Consider the following 18,936-nt stretch of genomic DNA (forward strand, 5'->3'; position numbering starts at 1 on the left):
CAAGACAGGTGTTAGTAGTGTAATAATGTTGCTTCTGGGACACCTCCGTTTAACATGGGAAATCCCTATCTAATGTCATTTACCCCCTTGTCTTTTTCAAAAATCATAAACACCTCTATTTCTCCCACCCTCATCTTTATGAACCTTTTGTCTGTAGTACCTATCCTTAATGTTGTTCATTAGACCACTCAAACACTACAAATATTTGTTTTCTCTTATAGACCTATCATCCTTCTTCTACATATCATCTGGCAGATTAATCTTTGACCCATTCACTTCCATATTAATTCTTTCCCTCCCTCATTGCCCCTAAACACCTATATTTCTCTCACCCTGTTCTTTACGAACATTCTAACCTTTTGACATGTTATCCTTATTCATTAGACCACTTAAACAATGCTGTGTGAACCTGTGATCCTTCTGACCTTATGGACCTTTTAACCTTTTACTCTTAATATCATCTGGTGAATATGGCCCACTCAAACAACGACCCTACAAATATTTGTTTATGCGTGGGAAATAATTTAATTCTCCTCCAACTTCCATCACCATACTCAAACCTTTTTTTATTAATTCTTCGCTTTTGAGAAATGACGTTGTTTCAATGACTTGGATAACTTCCCAGAAAGATTTCATTGTCTTATTTCCTGTTATTCACACACGCTCAGGGCTTCCCCGAAATGACTGCATGTCGTCATTTCAAGAAAATACATTTTGTTCATTATAAAAGAACGTGTTCAATTCAATTTTGATCATTGGGGATCGACATGTCTTACTACTCCATCCTTTACTCTGATAAAGAAGAAGAATACTCACCAAGGTAAGTTTCATTTAAAATTAAAGTGTTTAAAGCTTTGTATGGGATTAATTATACAACAAATGACTTAATATTCCTTTATCTTTACAGCAATGCGAATATCCTGGCAGAACTTCAAACTGGTTGGAATGAAAATACTGCAGAATCTCAAGAGTTGCAAAACGAAATGAACTTGAACAACCTGCCTGTTTCACCATTCTTGGAAGATTCATATGCAAGGTAAGATACTAAATATTAATACATTTGTGTTAAACGACGCTGCCTTAGTGTGTGTGTGTGTGTGTGTGTGTTCGTGTGTGTATGTGTTTGTGTGTGTTCGTGTGTGTATGTGTGTGTATGTATCTGTGAATGTGTGTGTGTATGTGTATGTGTGTGTTCTTGTGTGTATGTATCTATGAATGTGTGTGTGTGTGTGTGTGTGTGTGTGTGTGTGTATGTGTGTGTGTGTATGTATCTGTGAATGTGTGTATGTGTTTGTGTGTGCGTTCGTGTGTGTATGTGTGTGTGTGTATGTATCTGTGAATGTGTGTGTGTATGTGTATGTGTGAATGTGTATGTGTGTGTATGTGTGTGTATGTGTGTGTGCGTGTGTGTGATGTTTTGTCAAGCTTACTTCAACATAGTAATTTCTCCTTATTTTGTTTGCAGCCTTGAAGACCAAAGCTTGGAGTGGGACGATTTTGATTTTCCAAAGAGTGGTTATTTCCCGTCAACATGTGGTACCCTAAATTTTCAACTCGACCACTTGAACACAAAGCTCGATTTTTTAGAGGTATGTATCCCAATATCCTCATATCCTTGTGTGTGTGTGTGTGTGTATGTGTGTGTGTGTGTATGTGTGTGTAATATTTTCTCTCCCCTCTTGTCCTCTTGCCTTTGACAGAAAGAGATTCCAAACCTGAAGATATCTGCTGCTGTTGAAACTACCTTTGTCTTATGTTGGGAAGAGATTGATGATTTGTGCTGGGAAGAAGTTGAATGTATAATACCTCAAGGAAAATGTTTTTGTAATATGAAGCTTTTGTTTAAAATATTATTTATATATATATGCTTTGTCCAGAATTATTTAATTATTAATTACAAGAAAAGAATAAAGGTTAGAAGGAAGGGGGTGCGTTCCCCCACCCTTGATTTCCCCCATCCCACCCCTCCCCTCCCCTTGTGTGTGTGGGGAAGGTGGGGGTGGGATGAGGGGGGATCAAGGGTGGGGGACGCACTGGGGGTGGGGGATGATGGGTGTGGTCTGTGTGGGCGGGGTCTGTGTGGGCGGGGTCTGTGTGGGCGGGGTCTGTGTGGGCGGGGTCTGTGTGGGCGTGGTCTGTGTGGGTGTGGCTTATGATTTTAATTTATTTAAATTTTTTTTTATTACCACTAATTAAATTAGCTAATCTGGGTGGGGTGAATAGAAATGTTGTTTAATGAATTATTAGCTTTGTTTTTTGTAATTCTTGCGAGTAAAATGAACCCAAGATTTCCTCTCCATTTAAATCATATAATTTGTAGGTCCAAGGGACTGTATCCATTACATCAATGATTTTAAATAATTCACGAGTCCATTTTTGTGTATAACCTTTCTCAAAATGGCTTTTCCATTTGTATATCCTTACCATATCACCAACTTTGAACTTGGGCTTTCTCAAATTAATCTCCTTTTCATATTCTAATTTTGTAAATGTTTCTGATGGTTTTGATTGTGTTGATGAATGAACTGTATTATTGTAATTATCTACAATATCCTGAATTAAATACACCCATTTTTGAGAACCGAGTTGTGTGAATTTTTTATATAATTTCTCTTTTAAAGTACGATTAAAACGCTCAATAACAACTGCCTTTCCTTCATTAAAGGTGCTGTATAATTTAATACCCTTCCCCTTAAGAAATTTCATGAATATTTTGTTATAGAACTCTGTTCCCTCATCAGTCCATAACTTCTTTGGTTTCCTTTTATCCCGATCAAATATTAGCTTAAAGGCTAACATTAAAGTATCACCCCTTTTATTTTTTAAAGGGACAACCCAGGCAAATCTACTCCTCAAATCAATAACGGTTAAAGCATACCTGTATCCCCTGTCATTATTCAATTCAATTAAATCAGCGGACCATATGTGGTCAGTGTATTTAGAATAAACCTTCCTTCTTTTAAACTTTGTGATTATAGGTTTGTGTAATTCTTCAGCCAAAAGCTCCTCAGTCTTGATGGCATCATTAGAGCCTAATAGTTTTTTGAGGAATAACCAAGACCAAGTTTCAATTTAGCATTTATCAAATTTCTCACAATAAACCTATCAACTTTCTCTCTCAACGTTGGATTTTGTATCAAAGACAAATTATACAACATTTCGCTGTCGGCTTTATGTTTTTCAGTCAACGTAGTGGTTTTCCCATAAGCAATATCATGCTTCATACACACTTCGTCAACCCTATTTGTAGGTTTAGACCAAGGTTTAGGATTGTCAGCCTCATCTAATCTTTTATCCAAGTTTGTTCCTGGACCACAGAAAGAATACCCTGGAAGGTGTAATTCCCCTGGAATTCCAGTTGTTGTAAATTTACTTCCTGACAGAAACTTTTGTATGTCTCCTCCTCTTTTAGGAGAGATGAATTGGCACTTTTTAGAGCCACATACTTGACATATTCCTTTTTGATAAACTCTATTATTTTTAGCTTTAACATAAGAGATATTTTTAGATTTAGTTTTCTTTTTACATTTGAGACAATAACTCATATTTATTTATCAGAAAAATTCCGACAGAGTATCAAAACCTTTTTGGTTTTCAACATATACATTTCAATCTTTATTTTTAAAACATAAAGAATCCTAAGGAATGCCTTCACTCTCTCCTCCATTTATTTACAAATAAAAACTAACTAAAGTCAATGACACCAACATCATCAATCACATAATCTTTTCCTTCTTCTTCTTCTTCTTCTTCACCACTTTCTCGTTTAAATCTCTGAAATTGAAGACATTGACGTTCTTATTTTTGAAACCATTATCTTCATAAGAGTTGTTAATTCTTTAATTTCCTCTTCGGTGCGTTGAGATTGATTTATTTGCTTTAATACACTCAATCTTTTATGAATCTCAATGATTTCCATCTTTTTATATTTTTCCTCCCTCTCTCTTTGCTCCCTCTCCTCCTCCTCCATTTTCTCCCTTTCCTCCTTCTCCCTTTCCTCCCTCTCCTCCTCCTTTTTCTCCCTTTCCTCCTTCTCCTTTTTCTCTCTTTTCTCCCTTTCCTCCCTCTCCTCCTCCTTTTTCTCCCTTTCCTCCTTCTCCTTTTTCTCTCTTTCCTCCTTCTCTTCTTTAACTCCTTCCTCATTTATCTTAGCAATTTTTGATATCAATATTTTCACAGCATTCATTCTTTCTTTATTTTCCTCTTCGGTGAGTTGAGATTTATCTTCTTGCTGTAATACATCCACTCTTTTTTGAATCGCTCTGATTTCCATCTCCCTCTCCCCCCTCTCTCTTTGTTCCCTCTCCTCCTTCTCTCTTTTCTCTCTTTTCTCCTTCTCTTCTTCAACTCCTTCCTCATCCCTTGCTACCCTTGAGTTTAAACCCCAAAGAATATTATACATATACTCATCTGGATTTTGAGATATTCTTGTATCTATAATTATTTTTCTCATAATAGGATACCAATAAGATTTGTTGACGATTTCTAAAAGAGTTTTATATTTCATAACTTTGAGAAGTTCATTTTTATTTAATATTTTAAACAAGTCTCTATTTGTGGGTTTAACAATATCAGTATAAGGCCAGTTTTTTATGACAAAATTCCCATGTATATGCTCCAAATCATAAGGTATGTAATACCGAGCACCCTTTTCTTGTAGGTATCCTTGAATACAAAAATTATAATTCTCTTGTAGTCTTCTTCCTGCCATTTATGTATCAGAAATATATGTGAGATTAATATTATGACAGGTAATACCACCCCATCTTCCCACTACCAAATCGGTTTGTATTCCTCGGCTTTCTATCCTTATCTCATTACCTTCCTTCTTTGTCATGCGAACCATCGCTATACTATCATATATTTTTATTTTCTTAAAATCACGTATTTGTTGTTTACTAATTGTACTTCCACATAAATCCTTATCTTCACCAAGTGGATAATATTCTTCTTTACGAGACTGATTTAAATCATGTAGGTCTTCTATGTTTATTGAAAAAGACCAATTATACCCTAAATCAGGCATATCATACCCCCATTTATTAATTCGCATATTAACTAAATGTCCTTCTTTATAAAATTCAATTGTAAGCAGGTAGTTAAATTCAATGAGGAAAGGTGTATGGTCAGTATAACCAGGTGTTGTGGTTGTAAATTTTACTTCTTTCACAAAACGTGCTGTTTTCTTTAAAAATATATATTGTGATAAATCACTTAATCTAATTAAGTCATTCGCATCTGTAGGGTTTGGATAATTGATTAATTTATAAGTATTCTTCATATTAATATTTTTACTTACACTATATTTTTGTCGTTCAGCCTGTGCCTTTGTATAATAATTTGATAAATCAATATCCTGAGAGGATTTTCCAAAGATAGAACCATCTTTTCCAACATAAGTCATTTATATTAGATTAAAAATGATATCATAAAACTTTTCATTATTGTTGAGTTGAAATAATACATATAAACATAATTGACCACAACATTTAGAATTAATTTCTTGAACTTGAAATGTTTGATAAACACCATTCTGTAAGAATTGTATTACTTCAACAGGTGGTGGCATACCATAACTATCAAAATAATATTTATCCTGACTATTATGAATACAAACCCAATGAGAACCATTCTGTGTGTCTAAATTCATAATAATATTCTTTGTATTCTTATTTATATGTATTAATTCATCTCTCATACAGATTACCACATTATCAATTTTTAGTGTTTTACAATACTTGGCTAGTTCTATATTTGACGTTGTATTCTTTCCAAATTGTTTAAACCATTTATCCATTTATTTATGAGAAAGATACAATCCATTACCCCGTTTAGTTAGTTTAACACCCGCTTGAGCGATAGAGGAAAGCATATCACCAACCAACAATCTAGCTTTATCAGGTAGACTTTCAAGTTTTTGAGCAAAATCTACAATTACACCACTTCCACTAATTTGTTTCTCCAACTCCTTGTTATGTCTTTCCAATTCTTTTTGAGCTTTTAGTTGTGCCTTCCTTTCGTTAGCAGTTTTTACCGCTGCTGAAATACCACCAGTCAATGCTCCCGCCGCACTTAAACCAGCAAATAAAGGAATTAGAAACGGGAGAAATCCTCCTCTTGACTCGTCTATTGAATATTTCTTTAACATAGGTTTCGTCATTTTAATTTTAAGTGATCCAACATCATTTAGTGTTTTTACTTGTGTGTGTGTGAGTAAAACATCAATTCTTACAGCTCCTTTTCTTTGAATTGTATTAACATTAATAATACAAGGCTTTTGATTTTGAATACAAGATGTTAATTTATTAAGATTGATTTGATTAACATATACCCCAACCATTTATTTATGAGAAAAAACCTATGTGATATTAATCATAACACCATTATCTGTATTAATCTGTAATTCTGTTTCCTCCAAAAGCAAACAATAAGCATCAACTTCTTCATTCTCCCCTCTTTCAATGTATAGAGAAGTATCCACTCGATTAGACTTTATAGTTTCCTTTTGAGAACTCAGGTCAATTGCGTAGATTGTATATAAACCTTTAAATGCAACCATATCCAAAATAGGATCATTATTACCATTACTTTCACACACCTTTTGGTAGGACTTGTAGGCTTCCGCATAATCATTTTTTTCCCAATCAATTTCCAATCTATCTCGCGGATAAAATGTGCCATCAAGAGAAACCCGAAGTTGTTTCACCTTAGCATTATCACTCAGCGCATTATTCTTATTAGTACCGTCCTCTCCATCTGGTTTTTTAAAAATGAGCCAGAGGTATCGTGGCTTTCCTTGAAGAACACCCAAATTCCAAGTGTAGGTAGTGTGTTCCAGTTTAACGTGTTGACATCTTCTTTTAAGGTATGATACATTTAGCGGTTTCTTTGAGTTAAGTCTTCTATTTAACATCTCTTCCGTTTTAAGATTAGGAGTATATTCACTGATATACCAACACAAATCATTAATAACAAATTTATTGTTGTCTCCAAAAGCATTTTCATCCCCAAAAAGCAACCTATTTACATTATCATTCCTTTGTAGTTGAAATCTAATTTTAAGACCATACAAAACTTTATCATAATCGCAAAATCCAAATATACCTTTAAGAGGTACTGCTACGGTAAAACTATTCACTGCTTTTGTTTCATCATTATACATTGACTTCCTTTGACTATAACCAGGGTCTGCGTTTGTACCCGTTGACATATCAGGAATAAAACCTTCAACAGCTCCCTTACCCATTCTATCACTAAACGAATATAGTGTAAATTTCATCATTTCAGATGTAGCAGAGACATAATCAACCGCTTCAACCTCTTGTGTTCCAATATACAGGCGGACACTGTCAAACATTTTCCAGAAGAAATCATTTACGAGTGTAGCATTAGTATTATTCGCAGCCTTAGTGAATTTAAATTTACACAGCAAGAAACTATCAGCTATATTCAAGTAAGTTTGTTGATTATTTATTTCAAAACTTTTTGTTCCGTTTGAATTCCAGTCTGTTCCTGTTATAGCATTTACCTTAAAATAGTCTTCCTTTTTAGTGGAGTTTGAAATGATAATCGTATCATCCAAATCATAGATACTATCAATCGCTTCCATACTTGTATTTATATAGCATTAAAATTGTTGAAACCCTGACCCAAGTATTTTAATGATTTTTTGTCGTTCTTGTGAAGATAGTTGAGTTTTACCTTTTTTTATTTCTTTGATTGCTTGTAATTTATGAGACTCCTTTTGAGCATCTTTTATACTCTTTATAGCACCCGCAACGGAGCCCACGGCAGAAGCAGTTGAACCAATTAGGTCTTTATGTTTAAGGATGGTTGAACCAATACCCATTAGAGTATCAATTATCCCATCTCCTTTATTTCGAAATTGATGACCTACACCTCGTTGTCTCTTAGGTTTATAGTATCCTCTACCCACATACCTTGTATAGTCTGGTGAAAGGAACATGCCCTCCCCTGTAATTATTTTATATTTTCCCAACTCGTGTTTTCTCACAATAACCATTATTTATTTATTGAAAAACTTCACGTAGGTGAATTCTGATGGATATAATTTCATCATTAAAGGATATCATACGATTATCTTGGTCGGTTATCCTAAAATTTACTCTGTATATGGTTTTTCCTGACACAGGTAAATAGACAAGATTTTTTGGTTCCATATTAAATTTATAACCAATCGGGGTTGAGTATGCACTGAATGAAAATATTGTATTTGTTCTTATTCCATCGTTATAAGCACCATCAATCAAATCACAATGAATTAATACTGAATTTATACCGGAGGATATTTGGATAACATTATCACTGTAAAACGTCCCGTTATTTTCAATCTTTTTTGAAGAGAAACCCAATAGCTCTCTAAACGAATTTTCAATCGTGAAATCAACTTTATAATTATTTTTAAGTTTAATAGTTGATTTTGAAGTGTGTTTTTGAATATCTATTACAATATTTTTTGGTTCATCACCTTTTTCTTTCATAAGGCGAGAGACTTCTGAAGATATTTGAGAAATCTCGTAAGCTCCAGGTGAAACAGTTATAGTTTTATATCCACTTCCTGGATTATAACTAAACTTGCTGTTTTTCTCTGTGATATTAAACAAGGTATTATAAGTTTCCATCGACAATAAAGATGCCTCATATGAGGTAAGGGGGTCAAGTTGTAGTGGGTAAGGGAATGAAGCTGTGTAATCGCTCGTTGTGAAATTAAAACTAAGAATTGTGCTTCTCATCTTATTTAATATCTAATAAAATATCTTTGTATTGACATTTATTAATTATTTTCATATTCATCAACTGATCTAAAATGGCTGAGGATTCATTAAAACAATTGTTGTTTCCAGCCTTCTTACTACCTAACAACAATAATAGCCTATTAACTAATTGTGATGGGTCATTTGGAAGAAAACTAACACCTGAACCAAGTTTACTTAAAGCATCAATAATATGTTTCTCCTTCTCATTCTTCTTACTTTTACCAGCAACAGAAACTCCATAATCAAGTGCATTTAACAACTCAATATATACCCTATCTTCCTCTCTTTCCATATCAAGTGGTTCCTCAAAATATTTTGAACCGCTGAATCCGGGGTTTGTTAGAAGAAACATTAATCTTGGAGTTAATTTAACATTTGGTTGAGTAGAACTCAAGAACATCAATTCATCATTAAATATCAATACCTTTTCTTCCACAAGATGAAACACTGCTGGTTCTTCTGTTGGAATGAGACCTGCTCTGGTTTTTGAACCCGCCGAATATTCATTGTTTTGAAGAGCTTCCACAACATAATTAGGGGGTTGATTTACCTGCTCAAGTTTCCGAAATAATCCCTCGTCATCATATTCTAATTCACCAAGTTCTTGTTTTGTTATCTGACTAAAATCTTTGAGCATTTGAAGTTTTTTCGGAGTAAATTCTACCGTGGGAACTGTAGGTGAGTGTTGAGTTTTCAAAAGTGGTTTAAAGAATTTCTCTTGTTTTCTTTCAAAGGCTTCTTCACCAGTTAGTTTCTGTCTCCGTTTCTTCTTTATCTCTTCCTGTTGTTTAACAACTTTTGAAACTAATTGTTGATGTTCCTTAAACTTTCTTTCTCTTTCTTCGGTATTCATTTTCTGTATTTATTTATTGAAAAATATCATTTAGTATCTCATCTTGTTTCACAACAATATATTTATATTTTCCAATCGTGTGTTTCATATAATTTTCAAATTCTTTTTTACTACATAACGTAGAGCAATTATCTCTCCAAAAATTATTTACATCTATTGAATTTAACTTAAATAAAATAAAAGTATTGGCATTGTTTCTTATTGAGCGTCGAGGGAGTTGAAAATATGATTGACTAAGATATATACAATTACAAGAAGAATGTCTCCCTCTTGTATAGTAGCTATCCATTACTGTTTGGTTTCTCTCATTAACACAATCATCAAAGATGACGAGGTTCTTTTTTGATTTATCTAAATCTTGAGGTGAAGGTATATCATCCGTATTATCACTGAGAATACAAGTTATGGGTTTCGATTTTGATTTCTGTGTATCACAAAATAATTGTATTATATCTTCAATATTATAATCATTCAGTTTGTTTTGAAGTTTAAATAAACCGATAATGTCTTCCTTTTTAAGACCTGCATTAAAACCCTGTGAGAGTAGTTGATACTCGGGTTGAAAACTTGACTTTGTAAAAATTATTAAATTATCATAATCTAAAAAATTAGGACCAAGGAGCATCTTTAAAAGTAAACAGGTTTTCCCACATCCGCTTGAACCAACTATTAGACATCTCAATGAATTTGGAATGTTTTTATGGTTATTAAACTTTATCTTATTTTCCCAAACGGGTAAAAAATCATTCATTTATATATTTGGAAAACAAGTCATCTAACTTTTTTTGAGCTATTTTAGAAACTCTATATTTTATCCTGAGTTCGGGTTTAATTTCAAAATAATTCATTATTTTATTTATATAGTATCTTGTATTAACATTTCCATTAAAATTATTTTGAATAATAAATATCATTAAACCCTTATACATTTCCTCAATACAAAGAGTCTCTTTCCTTGTAAGAAATGGTGTATTATCACCATAATGCTTAACATTCATCTCTCTTATTAATCTTGTAAAGTAATTCATTTTTGGTTCTAATTTAAAAGAGTTATATGTTTTTTTATATTTCTTATTATCATTAATTAGAATATAATCACAGAATAAACATTGTTTATATGAACCCTCATTATTAAGCCCTATTCTATCACAAGCTGGACAATTCTCTAATTTATCATATGGAGAGTCTGGAAATTCTAAATATCCTTCAGAACTTATCATATTTATATAGTAAATTTTTACTTAAACTAAACGCAAGTTTATTCATTAATAAATACAATGTTTCAAAGCACAAAAGACAAATTTCAATCAATCTCTACTTCGGTGGAAGATATAGAAAAATATGTCAAAGATGTTAAATTGAACAAAGATAAATATGGAAATTTTTGGGTAAAACCAGTTATGGAAAATAACATGAGCCCCTCTATTTCATTTAAAGGAAGAGCTCTAACTATACCTGGAAAGACATCCATTAAAGTAAATCTAACAAAAGTTTCTCCTCTACTCCTGGCAATTTATTCAAAGCTTGAAAAAGTGATTGACCACGATACTTTGAAAAAGAATGATAAGACCATTAATAATTCTCGAGGAGACATTTGTATTTTCTTTAATAATCCAAAGGGTGTAGATCTAAGTAAAATGAATGATGTTAATATTTCTGGTGAAATGTCATTTCGTTCTATGATAGTTAGAGATTATTTAAAGATAACTTTTGATATTAAAAATGTAGAGATTGAATCCGTTAATGAAAGAAAGTATATTGGTATAGATGGAAAGGTTTTTTCTGCTAATTAAATATGAGTCATTACAGCAGTGAAGATTTTACTATTTCATTGAACTCGGACGATAGTGATGATAGTATTTCATTGAACTCGGACGATGGTGATGATAGTATTTCATTGAACACAGATGATAGTTATGATACTAATAGTTTGTGCTCAAATGATAGTTATGAGAGTAGCTTTATTGATGACTCTGAGTATGATTCTGAGTATTCATGTGATAGTTATGACTTAGATGATTCTGAGTGAAAAAGTGTTTTAGTTTAAGCACAGCGATATATATAAAACGGAGCTGTAAAGCTCAAAAGTGTTTTATTTTAAGCACAGTGATATATATAAAACACCACGTTTTCTCACGCTATAAATATGGTTTATTGTGATACTTGCGAGAAGGAAGTAAAATATTATAAACAACATATTCTCACCGCAAAACATACATACAACATTTTAAACAAACTTTCCCCTCTTCCACCTGAAACAAAACACTGTTCTACATGTAATAAAAATATCCTCAAGAAAGGCTTCAAAATACATCTTAAAACAAATCTACATTTATCAAATTTTATCACAACTAAAAACTCTGATGGAGCATTCAAAGGACATATTAAAATAAGAGTCTTTAACTTCAAACCTCCTGAACCAGAGTCTATAGTTGATGCTGTAGAAATAGTTAAACCTGCTGTTCAAACGTTGATTGAAAAAACACTAAAGGAAATGAAACCACTTAAATTTTATATGGGAGTAAAATTAGAAATGACAAAGGATGAAGGAGTTATAGATGCACCATACATGAGAACTGAGCCACACTTTATATCTTCATATCAAGATTTTAAAACATCAGGAGTCTATGATGAACTTATTAAACAAGAGCAAGATGTGGATAATTCAATCGTAGGAAGTGGATTCAATATAGGAAAAATTATTTACATAGACATTCATATTCTTAAATCAGATCCTCTAAAAGCTTCTTCTTACATTGATTTACCCAGTGTTATCAAAAATAGAAAAGCAGTTATCAATATCAAAAATAAAGACAATAAATGTTTTCTCTGGTCTATTTTAGCACACTTACATCCTCCACATTTTCATGATGAAAGAGTATCTCATTATAAAAAATATGAGAATACATTAAATACGAAAGATCTAAAGTTTCCGATGACTTTAAATGATATTCCTAAATTTGAAAAGATGAATAATTTATCAGTTAATGTTTATGGTCTAACAGAAACAAACAACATTCAGGTTTTAAAGCTTTCTGACAATTGTAAACAAACTCATATTAATCTTCTATATTTTAATTCAGACGAAAATTCACATTATACATACATCAAAGATATTGCTAAATTAATAAAACCACAAGTCTGTAAGAGAACAAATAAAATATATATTTGTTTGCGTTGTCTTAACTTCTTCAATTCACAAGAAAGATTAGATAAACATTCAAATTATTGTGGCGAACATAAATCAACGGTAATCAATATGCCTAAAGAAGGCTCAAAGATCACATTCAAAGATGAAAATAAAAAGATCAAACATCCATTTGTTATATATGCTGATTTTGAAAGTATTTTAGAAAAAATTGATACTGCTTCTCCAGATCCAAAAGAATCATACACAAATAAATATCAAAAACATACTCCTTGTGGTTTTTGTTATTATATCAAATCATCCGTTGGTGATAAATATAACAAGTTAGAGATGTATAGAGGCTCAAATACCCCAGAGGAGTTTGTGAAACGACTAGAAAAAGACTGTGTTCGATTAACCAAGATAATGAGAGAAACCAATAAACCAATGTCCTTAACAAGTAAAGAAAAAAGGGAATTTATAAAAAACAATGTCTGTCATATTTGTGAGGAGAAAATTGGTAAAGGTCTAAAGGTTAGAGACCATTGTCATCTCACTGGTAAATATAGAGGTCTGGCTCATCAAAGTTGTAATATTAATTATCAACTCCCCTCTTTCATTCCTGTCTTTCTTCATAACAACGCTCATTATGATACACATCTATTTATCAAGGAACTCTCAAAGACTTCTGGAAGTATCGCAGCAATTCCAAACACGGATCAGAAATACATTTCATTCACAAAAACAATTCACACATCTCCTATTACTCATATCAGATTTCTTGATACATTTAAATTCATGGCAAGTCCATTGGTTAACTTGGTTCAAAATCTAAAAGAGTTTCCATGTCTTTCAGAGTATTTTTTAGATAAAGATTTTCTAACACAAAAGGGAATTTACCCCTATGACTATATGGACTCATTTGAGAGATTCAATGAAACACAACTTCCTTCAAAAGAAAATTTCTATAACAAATTAAACAACAGTAATATATCTGATAAAGATTATGTACACGCACAAAATGTTTGGGAAAAATATAACATCAGGAATCTTGGCGAGTATCACGATTTGTATCTCAAAACTGATGTGCTTTTATTGGCCGATGTATTTGAAGCCTTTAGATCTGTTTGTCGCACTGGATATGGATTGGATCCTGCTCACTACTACACAGCACCTGGATTGGCCTGGAGTGCGATGTTGAAAATGACAAAACAAGATTTGGATTTGATAACCGATGTTGATATGCTTTTGATGATTGAAAAGGCAAAAAGAGGTGGAATTTCACAAGTCTGCTCGAGTAGATACGCAAAAGCAAATAACAAATATCTTCCAAATTATGATCCAACGAAAGAGAGTTCTTACTTGATGTACTATGACGCAAACAACCTGTATGGCTGGGCAATGTCTCAGGCTCTTCCTTATGGAAAACTTAGATGGGTAAAGGAAAAAGACTACAAAAACGTTTTACAAGATGTATGTATCTCTACACAAAAAGAATTGGATGAAGAAAAAGTTGGTTATTATTTTGAAATTGATTTAAAATATCCAGAGGAACTCCATAACCTACACAAAGATCTCCCATTTGCTTGTGAGAAAGAAAGTCCAAAGAAAGAATGGTTGAGTGATTATCAACGATCGTTTGATATAGGTGAATCAACAGAAAAATTACTTACTACATTATATAACAAGAAAAATTATGTTCTACACCAAAGAAATTTGCGACAATATTTATCAAAAGGTCTAAGAGTAGAGAAGATCCATAGGGTTCTAAAGTTCAATCAAAGTCATTGGTTAAAGGGGTACATTGATTTTAATACACAAAGAAGAACAGAGTCAAAAACAGATTTTGAGAAAGACTTTTATAAATTGATGAATAATGCGGTCTTTGGTAAGACTATGGAGAATGTGAGGAAAAGACAAAATATCAGATTATCAACATCTTGGGAACAAGCATCAAAATTAATTAATAGACCGAGTTTTACTCGAGCTGAGGTCTTTACTGAGAACTTTTGTGCGATCCATTTGATTAAAGAGAGTATTGAAATGAACAAACCTATTTATATTGGGACAACAATTCTTGATTTATCAAAGTCATTAATGTATGATTACTTTTATAATAACTTGAGGAAGAAATATCAAAATGATGTTAATCTACTTTATATGGATACAGATAGTTTTATTTTGAAAATTAATACCAACGATGTTTATTCAGACATGAAAAGAGACATTAATATCTATGACACGAGTAATTACAGTCCAGAGAGTGAGTTGTTCTCTTCTAAAAATAAAAAGGTGATTGGAAAGTTCAAGGATGAATTAGGAGGAAATGTCATGAGTGAATTTGTGGGATTGAGGTCTAAGGCTTATGCTTATAAATACATTGTGAATAACGTTGAAAAAACTGATAAGAAATTAAAAGGTGTAAAGAAAAATGTCATTAAAGAAACAATAAACTTTAAGGATTATTATAACTGTTTAACAACAAAGAAAGAAGAGTTTAGAAAGATTAATGGAATAAGAAGTTATAAACATCAATTATATTCAGAAGAGGTGAATAAGAAAGCATTGGGGGCTTTTGATGATAAGAGGTTTATTTTAGAAAATGGAATTGATAGTCTCCCTTATGGTTATATAAGTATATAAGTGATAAGATATATATAAGTGATAAGATATATATAAGTGATAAGATATATATAAGTGATAAGATATACATAAGTGATAAGATATATATAAGTGATAAGTTAAAAAGGGGGGGTTGGGGATTTTAACGGGCTACCGCCGCCTTTTTTACTATTATATAAATGATAGAACCAAGTATCAACCAGACTAAAGAGTGGAGGTGTAATCAACCTTGGTATATAAATGGAAAACATAATGAATGTGAAAAATATCAAATAGGTATAATTGAAAAGGCAACTGGTAAAAAAATTCACAAAACAAATAAGAGAATTAATTTAAATACAGGTGAATTGGGTAAAAAAGATGGAAATATTTTTGAGTGGACGGAAAACTTTGATGGTTGTCAGGAAAATATATACTTTAATTTAAAAATGGTATGTGGCACTGGAGGTGCTCAAACAAGAACATTGAGGGAGGTTTACCATTTTATCTTAGCTCAGTTAAAATATCTTAATAAAGAACCAAACTCAATCATCTTTTTTGTTAATATATTAGATGGTGAAGAGAGTGGCAAGAGAATTAAATTATTTCCCACGCATAAACAAATATTTGTAGGGTCGTTGTTTGAGTGGGTTATATTCACCAGATGATATTAAGAGTAAAAGGTTAAAAGGTCCATAAGGTCAGAAGGATCACAGGTGTTTAAGTGGTCTAATGAATAAGGATAGCATGTCAAAAGGTTAGAAGGTTCGTAAAGAACAGGGTGAGAGAAATATAGGTGTTTAGGGTCAATGAGGGAGGGAAAGAATTAATATGGAAGTGAATGGGTCAAAGATTAATCTGCCAGATGATATGTAGAAGAAGGATGATAGGTCTATAAGAGAAAACAAATATTTGTAGTGTTTGAGTGGTCTAATGAACAACATTAAGGATAGGTACTACAGACAAAAGGTTCATAAAGATGAGGGTGGGAGAAATAGAGGTGTTTATGATTTTTGAAAAAGACAAGGGGGTAAATGACATTAGATAGGGATTTCCCATGTTAAACGGAGGTGTCCCAGAAGCAACATTATTACACTACTGACTCCCCCCCCAGAACTTTCACAAAGCCCAGAACAGGTGTGTGTCCACCCTCGGGAGAGCCAGGAAAGAATATCTCTCCACTCTCAAGACTAAACTCTCAAACCTGTCTCCCTCTTCCAAATCCAGGTGGCGTCCGTGCAAATCTGTTTCCGGTGTTTGTTCCTCTCCATCCCCTCCCTTACCTCAAACGGCCACACTGCTGACTCCACACGTGAAAAAGCTGAATGCCTCAACTCTGTGTTTGCCTCAAAATCTTGTGTCCCAAACCCGTCTCTCTCTGTATCACCGTACCCAGTCGAACCCAGCTGCTCCTGGACTATGTGTCCTTCTCTCCTGACAAGGTGGAGAAGTTTCTGTCAATCCTCGACTCTGATTCTGCAACTGAACCAGACGGCATCAGCCCACGGGTCCTAAAATCTTGCTCTTCCGCTCTTTCACACCCTCTCTCTGTTCTCTTCACCCTCTCTTTTGCTCAAGGTCATCTGCCATCATCTTGGAAATCAGCAAACATTACCGCTTTACACATAAAAGGTGCCAAAACAGATCCTTGCAACTACAGACCAATCAACCTGATCCCAATTATCAGCAAAGTCAGGGAATCCATCATTGCTTCGGATATCAAATCCTTCCTCTTCTCCAATAGCATGATCTCTGATCATCAATTTGGTTTCAGACCAGGTCACTCTACTCTGGACATGCTGCTTCTGCTGTCTCAACAATGGATGGAGGTCCTCATTGTCAAACAGGAAATTAGAGCTGTCTCCCTCGACATATCACATGCCTTCGATACGGTCTGGCACTCCGCTCTGCTCACCAAACTCTCCACCTATGGCATCCATGGAAATCTCCACGCATGGCTTGCGGACTCATTCTCTGGTCATAGTCAACGTGTGGCCCTGAATGGATTCTCTCATCTCCCCCTTCCTGTTCAAACTGGAGTTCCCCAAGACAGTGTTCTGGGCCCCGTGCTTTTTCTGGTCTTCATCAATGTTCTCTCCGACACTCTGGAAAATCCTCTCTATCTCTCTGATGATGACTCCACTCTCTGCCGCTCCATACCTCATCCCTCAGATCGGCAGTCCGCAACCTCCTCACTCTCTGCAGACCTGGACAAAATCACAGACTGGTCAAAAAAGTGGAACATGTCTTTCAATCCTGACTAACCTCACACTCACTATGTGTCTCCGAAAAGACCGTGTGGACAACCCTTCCATCTACTTTCTCAACAATCCTCTCCAAGAAGTTCTGTCACTCAAGCTTTTGGGTCTCACTCTCTGCCATAATCTTTCCTGGGAAAACCACATTTTCAAGCTGGCCTCCAAAGCCAGTCGCCGACTGGGCATCCTCTGTCGTGTGAAGGCCTTCCTTGGCACACCTTAACTCCTCACCACATACAAGGCTTTCATCCGCAGCTCAATGGAATACTGCTCTCCCCTCTGTGTCGGTGCTCCTGCCTCACACCTAGCTCGGCTTCACGCTGTTGAAGCCAAAGCTTTCAGAATCATTGGAATCTCCCGTGATGTAGCTAACTCAGAGGGCCTTTCACTCACTCACCATAGGCAGGTTGGTGGTCTTTCTGTCTTCTACAGACTCCTCTCCAGCCTAGCTCCCCCAGCTTTGTCTGTGCTCTGTCCCCCAAATATTCCTACAAGGTCGCACAAGATCTGCCTGCAGCCCTCTTCTGGTGAAACTGCCAAAATCAAGACTCTCTGCTCACCTTCACTCTTTCATTCGTCTTTTCTCCCGCCTCTGGAACAAACTCCCTCACTCTCTTCAATCCCACTCCTCCCTGCAGGTCTTTAAAACAGCTGTTCACCACCATCTCTTATCTTCCCCCATCCAAAACCTTGATCTTTTCTACCCCCATTAATTCACCACAGATCCACTATTTTGAAATTCCAACTTTTTTCCTGGAAGTCCTCGCAGTGTCCACGTGTTTTATACCCCTCCCCCCCCCCCCCTTCGCATGCCTCCTCCCCACAAGCCCTCTTCCTCCCACAGATCACCCGATGTCCCTGTTCTATACTGTTGTACTTGTGTGCTTCCCTCTCTCTCCCCATCTTGTCTCCAACTCCCTTTTATGTGTCGCACGTTTTTATACGTTTTATGTGTCGGTTTGACTTTTTTTGTGATTAATGTTAGCTCTTACACGAGCCTTGATCTTGCATACAAAAAAAAAAGAAAAAGAAAAAGACCTCATCGAACATGTGAATATCATGCATGTTCTGATCCTTTCAGTGACCTGATCTAACATGTTTAATGAATGACATGCAAAATCTGATCCTTCCAAGACCTGATCGAACATGTTATATTGTCATGCATGGTTTGATCCTTTCAATGACCTCATCTAACATAGTAATAGTTGTAGTGAAATCGTATCCGTACTGAACCCGGGTGGGGATGCTCGCTGCTCGCTGTCATTGTTGTCCCCACTAGGGGCGTGACTATAAGACCCGTTGCTGTGTCAGTGCTCCGAG

General features: G+C 34.4%; 2 protein-coding genes across 3 annotated transcripts in view; one reads left to right on the forward strand and one right to left on the reverse strand.

Moving 5' to 3' along the window:
• Positions 1-18,936, reverse strand: part of LOC137426662 (guanine nucleotide-binding protein G(s) subunit alpha-like) — a 182,043-nt gene that overhangs the window by 134,108 nt on the left and 28,999 nt on the right. The window lies entirely within an intron of this gene.
• On the forward strand, positions 350-3,744 carry LOC137439337 (uncharacterized). The gene is made up of 4 exons (XM_078779150.1): positions 350-820; positions 908-1,036; positions 1,466-1,589; positions 1,701-3,744. The coding sequence occupies exons 1-4, from the start codon at positions 768-770 to the stop codon at positions 2,154-2,156; spliced, it is 762 nt and encodes a 253-aa protein (XP_078635276.1). The 5' UTR covers positions 350-767; the 3' UTR covers positions 2,157-3,744.

Source organism: Myxine glutinosa, chromosome 5 (assembly GCF_964187855.1).
Source record: "Myxine glutinosa chromosome 5, kmMyxGlut1.1, whole genome shotgun sequence".
NCBI classification, from domain to species: Eukaryota; Metazoa; Chordata; class Myxini; order Myxiniformes; family Myxinidae; genus Myxine; species Myxine glutinosa.